The sequence below is a fragment of the Neoarius graeffei genome, chromosome 18 (genome assembly GCF_027579695.1).
Source record: "Neoarius graeffei isolate fNeoGra1 chromosome 18, fNeoGra1.pri, whole genome shotgun sequence".
NCBI classification, from domain to species: domain Eukaryota; kingdom Metazoa; phylum Chordata; class Actinopteri; order Siluriformes; family Ariidae; genus Neoarius; species Neoarius graeffei.
The window spans coordinates 59,681,526-59,690,795 of record NC_083586.1 but is presented as its reverse complement, the minus strand read 5'-3'; the positions used below and the strand labels follow the sequence as shown (position 1 = coordinate 59,690,795).

The 9,270-nt window shown below is 51.1% G+C and overlaps 1 protein-coding gene across 1 annotated transcript; it reads left to right on the top strand.

The window, feature by feature from the left end:
* Positions 1 to 931: 931 nt before the first annotated feature.
* LOC132865807 (uncharacterized) lies at positions 932 to 8,381 on the top strand. The gene is made up of 3 exons (XM_060898309.1): positions 932 to 1,694; positions 6,614 to 7,031; positions 8,275 to 8,381. Exons 1-3 carry the CDS (start codon positions 1,164 to 1,166, stop codon positions 8,379 to 8,381), a joined length of 1,056 nt encoding a protein of 351 aa, XP_060754292.1. The 5' UTR covers positions 932 to 1,163.
* The last annotated feature ends 889 nt before the right edge of the window (positions 8,382 to 9,270 follow it).

Genomic DNA, 9,270 nt, shown 5'->3' with positions numbered 1-9,270 from the left:
TCCAAAAAAATCGCCGACGTCTATGGCTACAAGCCATCAAACGTGTAGACTGGGATGAAAGCACCATCAAAAATGCGCGGGTTTGCAGCGCCCACTTCATCACAGGTAAGATCAGGCTATTTATTAAATCTTTCTTTTTTATTCTTTCTAGTCTTCGTTTACTGATGTAGCAAAATACTTTGGTAATGTTTGTCTGATTAGCTGGGTCATAGTTACACAATGTAATGAATATTGTTAGCATGTTAGCTTAGCTTTGCATGCAATTGTGTTTGTAGGAGAGGTCTCGCTTGACTCAAGCAGTCCAGATTTTGTGCCATCATTATTCGTGTATGCCGAAAATCACAATTTTAAAGCAAGGATGGAAAGGTAAAATTGTGTGCCCTCACTCTAAATGCCAACTTACGCTGACTGCTCTAACCTAGCTCCCGCCCCGTTCAGTTTCATTTCTGCTCTCTGCCTCTCGCTTTTTACGCAGCTCTGATTTCTCTTAGCTGCACTCTTTACACTATCATTCCTTTCATGCCATTACCTCCTGCAAATTGCTGTTTAGTGTTGGTATTTGCTGTTGTAGCTAAAGCCACATTGCCATCACATCACTGGCATAATTTGATTAAAACAAAATGAATATGAATGTCCCATTGTTAATCAAGTTGTACATGCCCGCACATAACATAATCATATGCGTCTAAAGACTTGTAGGCACGAAGTTTTTTGTGGGTGTACACTGAAGTCTTGTCAATAAGGTACGAGTATATATCTGGCCATTGTATACCAGGGAACATCATTAGATCTATACCACTTACTGTAACCATAGTAACCAAGAGTGATGTTTTATTATGATTTACGCTTTAGGGTACGAGTGTGTGGTTTGGAACGAAGCCAGAGAGAAGGAGGGAGGGGAGAGAGAGATGTATAACGACACAGAGAGAGAGAGAGAGAGACGTATAAAGACAAAGGAACACGGCGTCGTTTCCAGAAATATCTGCGTTCACAAGGATTCACTGGAAACGACCCAAAACGCTGTAGTACATATGCCAGGCCTGTATGTGGCGCTGTGACGCCGCCACACCAATACACTAAACCCGGAAGCGAAGCCATGGAGCATGCGTAAAAGTTCACGCGCTGTTTTACAAACAAGCTCATAACCCGAGAAGAGGGCGAGCATGGCTAGCGCGGCTCCGAGAGTAAGAGTCGAGGCTTTTATGTGGACCGACAGTGAAGTGGAACTTCTACTGCGTGTCACATTGGACTATAAAACAACTAAACTGCAGGAAAATGTCGACTGGGAGTCTTGCCACTCCAAGTACTCCGACATTATGGAGGCGTTTCAGGCGCAGTATCCGCAGAGCCCAGTGGAGCAGGATTTCCCCCATGATGCCAAGAGCGTCACAAAGCCCCAGGTTAGCTCCAAGTTAAAAAGTATCCGGACAAAATACAGGCGGGCGGTGGAGACAGGGCGCCGCAGGGGCCTCGGCCGTGTGCTTCTGCTCTACTCTAAGCTGTGTGAGGAGATCTGGGGTGGGTCGCGTGCTGCAAGCGCCATCGACGCCGGTATCGAGACTGCTGACATGGAAGAAGAGCCGTCGACACGAACTTCTCCGGCAAAGGAGCTGCCTGGCGATTCAATCCAGTCATCCAGCGCACCCGGAAGTCTGCCTTCTGCGGCTATAAAGCAGCGCAGGGATTCGCTGCAGGTATGTTCATGATTTCAAGCTTAACAAGCAAACTAGATGCCATAATAGCTGATAGTGTTCCTACTCATGCACGCCGCCTAGTGGCCCGTGTTAGTAATTGCCACTCACACACGCCGCCGAGTGGCCAGAGTTAGTAATTGCCACTCACACACGCCGCCGAGTGGCCCGTGTTAGTAATTGCCACTCACACACGCCGCCTAGTGGCCCGTGTTAGTAATTGCCACTCATACACGCCGCCGAGTGGCCCGTGTTAATAATTACCACTCATACACACGCCGCCGAGTGGCCAGTGTTAATAATTGCCACTCATACACACGCCGCCGAGTGGCCAGTGTTAGTAATTGCCACTCATACACACGCCGCCGAGTGGCCAGTGTTAGTAATTGCCACTCATACACACGCCGCCGAGTGGCCAGTGTTAGTAATTGCCACTCATACACACGCCGCCGAGTGGCCAGTGTTAGTAATTGCCACTCATACACACGCCGCCGAGTGGCCAGTGTTAGTAATTGCCACTCATACACACGCCGCCGAGTGGCCAGTGTTAGTAATTGCCACTCATACACACGCCGCCGAGTGGCCAGTGTTAGTAATTGCCACTCATACACACGCCGCCGAGTGGCCAGTGTTGGTAATTGCCACTCATACACACGCCGCCGAGTGGCCAGTGTTGGTAATTGCCACTCATACACACGCCGCCGAGTGGCCAGTGTTGGTAATTGCCACTCATACACACGCCGCCGAGTGGCCAGTGTTGGTAATTGCCACTCATACACACGCCGCCGAGTGGCCAGTGTTGGTAATTGCCACTCATACACACGCCGCCGAGTGGCCAGTGTTGGTAATTGCCACTCATACACACGCCGCCGAGTGGCCAGTGTTGGTAATTGCCACTCATACACACGCCGCCGAGTGGCCAGTGTTAGTAATTGCCACTCATACACACGCCGCCGAGTGGCCAGTGTTAGTAATTGCCACTCATACACACGCCGCCGAGTGGCCAGTGTTAGTAATTGCCACTCATACACACGCCGCCGAGTGGCCAGTGTTAGTAATTGCCACTCATACACACGCCGCCGAGTGGCCAGTGTTAGTAATTGCCACTCATACACACGCCGCCGAGTGGCCAGTGTTGGTAATTGCCACTCATACACACGCCGCCGAGTGGCCAGTGTTGGTAATTGCCACTCATACACACGCCGCCGAGTGGCCAGTGTTGGTAATTGCCACTCATACACACGCCGCCGAGTGGCCAGTGTTGGTAATTGCCACTCATACACGCCGCCGAGTGGCCAGTGTTGGTAATTGCCACTCATACACGCCGCCGAGTGGCCAGTGTTGGTAATTGCCACTCATACACGCCGCCGAGTGGCCAGTGTTGGTAATTGCCACTCATACACGCCGCCGAGTGGCCAGTGTTGGTAATTGCCACTCATACACGCCGCCGAGTGGCCAGTGTTGGTAATTGCCACTCATACACGCCGCCGAGTGGCCAGTGTTGGTAATTGCCACTCATACACGCCGCCGAGTGGCCAGTGTTGGTAATTGCCACTCATACACGCCGCCGAGTGGCCAGTGTTGGTAATTGCCACTCATACACGCCGCCGAGTGGCCAGTGTTGGTAATTGCCACTCATACACGCCGCCGAGTGGCCAGTGTTGGTAATTGCCACTCATACACGCCGCCGAGTGGCCAGTGTTGGTAATTGCCACTCATACACGCCGCCGAGTGGCCAGTGTTGGTAATTGCCACTCATACACGCCGCCGAGTGGCCAGTGTTGGTAATTGCCACTCATACACGCCGCCGAGTGGCCAGTGTTGGTAATTGCCACTCATACACGCCGCCGAGTGGCCAGTGTTGGTAATTGCCACTCATACACGCCGCCGAGTGGCCAGTGTTGGTAATTGCCACTCATACACGCCGCCGAGTGGCCAGTGTTGGTAATTGCCACTCATACACGCCGCCGAGTGGCCAGTGTTGGTAATTGCCACTCATACACGCCGCCGAGTGGCCAGTGTTGGTAATTGCCACTCATACACGCCGCCGAGTGGCCAGTGTTGGTAATTGCCACTCATACACGCCGCCGAGTGGCCAGTGTTGGTAATTGCCACTCATACACGCCGCCGAGTGGCCAGTGTTGGTAATTGCCACTCATACACGCCGCCGAGTGGCCAGTGTTGGTAATTGCCACTCATACACGCCGCCGAGTGGCCAGTGTTGGTAATTGCCACTCATACACGCCGCCGAGTGGCCAGTGTTGGTAATTGCCACTCATACACGCCGCCGAGTGGCCAGTGTTGGTAATTGCCACTCATACACGCCGCCGAGTGGCCAGTGTTGGTAATTGCCACTCATACACGCCGCCGAGTGGCCAGTGTTGGTAATTGCCACTCATACACGCCGCCGAGTGGCCAGTGTTGGTAATTGCCACTCATACACGCCGCCGAGTGGCCAGTGTTGGTAATTGCCACTCATACACGCCGCCGAGTGGCCAGTGTTGGTAATTGCCACTCATACACGCCGCCGAGTGGCCAGTGTTGGTAATTGCCACTCATACACGCCGCCGAGTGGCCAGTGTTGGTAATTGCCACTCATACACGCCGCCGAGTGGCCAGTGTTGGTAATTGCCACTCATACACGCCGCCGAGTGGCCAGTGTTGGTAATTGCCACTCATACACGCCGCCGAGTGGCCAGTGTTGGTAATTGCCACTCATACACGCCGCCGAGTGGCCAGTGTTGGTAATTGCCACTCATACACGCCGCCGAGTGGCCAGTGTTGGTAATTGCCACTCATACACGCCGCCGAGTGGCCAGTGTTGGTAATTGCCACTCATACACGCCGCCGAGTGGCCAGTGTTGGTAATTGCCACTCATACACGCCGCCGAGTGGCCAGTGTTGGTAATTGCCACTCATACACAGGCCGCCGAGTGGCCAGGGTTGGTAATTGCCACTCATACACAGGCCGCCGAGTGGCCAGGGTTGGTAATTGCCACTCATACACAGGCCGCCGAGTGGCCAGGGTTGGTAATTGCCACTCATACACAGGCCGCCGAGTGGCCAGGGTTGGTAATTGCCACTCATACACAGGCCGCCGAGTGGCCAGGGTTGGTAATTGCCACTCATACACAGGCCGCCGAGTGGCCAGGGTTGGTAATTGCCACTCATACACAGGCCGCCGAGTGGCCAGGGTTGGTAATTGCCACTCATACACAGGCCGCCGAGTGGCGAGTGTCAATAAATTACCACTCATCCACGCCGCCTAGTGGCCAGTGTTGGTAATTGCCACTCGTACACGCCGCCGAGTGGCCAGTGTTGGTAATTGCCACTCGTACACGCCGCCGAGTGGCCAGTGTTGGTAATTGCCACTCGTACACGCCGCCGAGTGGCCAGTGTTGGTAATTGCCACTCGTACACGCCGCCGAGTGGCCAGTGTTGGTAATTGCCACTCGTACACGCCGCCGAGTGGCCAGTGTCAATAAATTACCACTCGTACACGCCGCCGAGTGGCCAGTGTTGGTAATTGCCACTCGTACACGCCGCCGAGTGGCCAGTGTCAATAAATTACCACTCATCCACGCCGCCTAGTGGCCAGTGTCGGTAATTGCCACTCATCCACGCCGCCTAGTGGCCAGTGTTGGTAATTGCCACTCATCCACAGGCCGCCGAGTGGCCAGTGTTGGTAATTGCCACTCATGCACAGGCCGCCGAGTGGCCAGTGTTAGTAATTGCCACTCACACACGCCGCCTAGTGGCCAGTGTTAGTAATTGCCACTCACACACGCCGCCAGTGGCCAGTCTCAATAAATTACAACTCGTACACACGCCGCCTAGTGGCCAGTGTCAATAATTACAACTCGTAGACGCCGCCTAGTGGCCAGTGTCAATAATTACAACTCGTACACACGCCGCCTAGTGGCCAGTGTCAATAATTACAACTCGTACACACGCCGCCTAGTGGCCAGTGTCAGTAATTACCTCTCGTACACACGCCGCCTAGTGGCCAGTGTCAGTAATTACCTCTCGTACACACGCCGCCTAGTGGCCAGTGTCAGTAATTACCTCTCGTACACACGCCGCCTAGTGGCCAGTGTCAGTAATTACCTCTCGTACACACGCCGCCTAGTGGCCAGTGTCAGTAATTACCTCTCGTACACGCGCCGCCGAGTGGCCAGTGTCAGTAATTACCTCTCGTACACGCGCCGCCGAGTGGCCAGTGTCAGTAATTACCTCTCGTACACGCGCCGCCGAGTGGCCAGTCTCAATAAATTACCTCTCGTACACGCGCCGCCGAGTGGCCAGTCTCAATAAATTACCTCTCGTACACGCGCCGCCGAGTGGCCAGTCTCAATAAATTACCTCTCGTACACGCGCCGCCGAGTGGCCAGTGTCAGTAATTACCTCTCGTACACGCGCCGCCTAGTGGCCAGTGTCAGTAATTACCTCTCGTACACGCGCCGCCTAGTGGCCAGTGTCAGTAATTACCTCTCGTACACGCGCCGCCTAGTGGCCAGTGTCAGTAATTACCTCTCGTACACGCGCCGCCGAGTGGCCAGTGTCAGTAAATTACCTCTCGTACACGCGCCGCCGAGTGGCCAGTGTCAGTAAATTACCTCTCGTACACGCGCCGCCGAGTGGCCAGTGTCAGTAAATTACCACTCCTACACGCGCCGCCGAGTGGCCAGTGTCAGTAAAGAAATAAAACAAGAGACTGGCTATGATAAGAAAATTCTACAACCCAGCAACTGATGGGAGCTCCGCTTTTAGGCAGTGCCTAAATCTATATATTACTATAACTATGTGAGAACAGTTATATGGCAGGTGCACGTTCTTTGTGTAGGTGTATTGCTTTCATACATAGCTTTGACCATAACTTGTTTTGCATAATAATGAGGGAAATTTGCTTTGCTTTATTCAAGGCAAGGCTAAACAACCACAGAGGGGGCAGGCTGAAACGAAGACTAACAGGTGACCAAGCAGCCCTAGAGGACCTTCAGATCAAGCGGAAGATGTTGGAGCTGATGGAGCAGTCCTCTAAAAGAAACGCAGATGTCATGCAGAAAATTAACACAAACATTGCAAACATTACAAACTCCATACAGGAGAACTTCTCACTGGTGAGAGAAGGGATGCTCCAGCCTGCCTACCCCCACAGCAGCAGTGGATTTGGACAACACCAACACACACTTATGCGCATGGCACCACACCCCGCTACAGCGGCCGTTCGAGAGGTGGGGGACAGAGAGACTCACAGTATAAAGACCGAGAGAGAGGTGGGGGACAGAGAGACTCGCAGTATAAAGACCGAGAGAGAGGTGGGGGACAGAGAGACTCGCAGTATAAAGACAGAGAAAGGGGTGGGGGACAGAGAGACTTGCAGTATAAAGACAGAGAGAGGGGTGGGAGACAGAGAGACTTGCAGTATAAAGACAGAGAGAGGGGTGGGGGACAGAGAGACTTGCAGTATAAAGACAGAGAGAGGGGTGGGGGACAGAGAGACTTGCAGTATAAAGACAGAGAGAGAGGTGGGGGACAGAGAGACTCGCAGTACAAAGACAGAGAGAGGGGTGGGGGACAGAGAGACTCGCAGTACAAAGACAGAGAGAGGGGTGGGGGACAGAGAGACTCGCAGTACAAAGACAGAGAGAGGGGTGGGGGACAGAGAGACTCGCAGTACAAAGACAGAGAGAGGGGTGGGGGACAGAGAGACTCGCAGTACAAAGACAGAGAGAGGGGTGGAGGACAGAGAGACTCGCAGTACAAAGACAGAGAGAGGGGTGGAGGACAGAGAGACTCGCAGTACAAAGACAGAGAGAGGGGTGGAGGACAGAGAGACTTGCAGTGGGGGACAGAGACACACTGTGTAAAGTCAGAGGTGGGGGACAGAGATGTACAGTATAAACACACAGAGGTGGGGGACAGAGAGACGTACAGTATAAAGGCAGGGCGAGGTGGGGGACAGAGACGTACAGTATAAAGACAGGTGGGAGACAGACATACTGTATAAAGGGCGAGAGGTGGGGGACAGACATACAGTATAAAGACACATGCAGTATAAAGACAGGTGGGGGACAGACATACAGTATAAAGACAGGTGGGGGACAGAGACATACAGTATAAAGACAAAAAGAGAGAGCTAGGGGACAGACATATAAAGAGAGAGAGCTGGAGACAGACAGAGATACATAGAGAGATAAAGACAGATATATCAAAACAGAGAGAGAGACATGACAGACAGAGAAAGAGATGTATAAAGACAGAGTGAGAGAGAGAGAGACATAAAGACAGAGAGAGATGTATAAAGACAGACTGTGAGAGAGAGACACATACAAAGACAGAGTGAGAGAGAGCATTTTCCCCTCTAAACCGTATAAAGATTGCATTATGATCTGAGGTTGTTCTTTGCCTGAAGTTGTTTCAGTGAATGTTACTCTTTAACACTGTAACATGACTCTACACTGTAAACTGTAGACCTGATTAAATTACTTCAGTCTGAATCAGAACGGCACGATGTCGCCTTGTGCTCTGACAAAGCATTCACCATCTCTGCATCTTTATTGTGTCTGTTGTGCTTCTATAGATTTATTTCCCTTTATCCTGATAATCAATTGTGTCATAGACACAGCTGAGAGTCAAACACACGACTCGGACAGACAGACAGCTCAAGGACTGAAGAAAACCAACTGAAGACTAGAAAAGCACTCGGAGAGCGCAGACCTCCGCCAAGCAGCTCATCTCGCAATGATAAAGAATCCTTTAAAAAAAAATCCGGGATCCAGAAGGTGATCTGGATCACCACCAAAATTTAATGGATTGTTACTTGTGCCCAGTCACACCTCAGGAAAAAATTTCAGAGCAATCTGTTCATAACTTTTTCCGTAATGTTGCTAACAAACCAACGCTACCAAAAACAACCTTCTTGGTGGAGGTAATAAATGAATGAACGAGGGAATGGCAACATCTACAAAAAGAAAATGAAAAAAAGAAACGTTCAGAGCAGAGCTCCATACTTAAGAGAATATGGTGAATGATATGCATCGACCTGGTTTTTGATGAATGGCGTCTGTAAACTACCACAGGGAACCTGGTCATAAGCGCAAGGCAACATATCTCATAAACACGACCACCAGACAACAGAATTTGTGTCTTTGTTTATATAAGATAGACGGGTTTTTATCCAGCGCTTTCTTTTGAAAAACTAACGTGGGATTTACGAACACTGTTGCAGCCCTTGACAATAAGAACAACAACAGTCTCTGACAGGTGCAGATGTGTTTTTTGTTTGATTCCTCTTGAACATGAGTTTAGCATCAAACACCATCCACCGAGCACCATGACAGCTAAAGAAAACAAAACAAAAACTAGAAATTGCATTCTTTGAAGAGAAATGCAGTGTATTGCTCAGAAGCTGCTAACAGCTAGCCTGTTAACATGCTAATTCTATGTTAGTAATGTTTATAGACTATGCTCTGAACGTTACACACGTCAAGGACCAACCCAACCTCATATCAACCAAGAATCATATTTTCTGCAAGTCAGCTCCCAGCGTTCATCTAAAAGATCCCACCAAAAAGTC

What these genes read in the sequence shown, in the direction of transcription:
- LOC132865807 (XM_060898309.1), top strand. Translation starts at nt 1,164, where the DNA reads ATGGCTAGCGCGGCTCCGAGAGTAAGAGTCGAGGCTTTTATGTGGACC. An exon ending in AGCGCAGGGATTCGCTGCAG is followed by an intron (nt 1,695 to 6,613) that starts GTATGTTCATGA and finishes GCTTTATTCAAG; the next exon opens with GCAAGGCTAAACAACCACAG. An exon ending in GGGGGACAGAGAGACTCGCA is followed by an intron (nt 7,032 to 8,274) that starts GTATAAAGACAG and finishes GTGCTTCTATAG; the next exon opens with ATTTATTTCCCTTTATCCTG.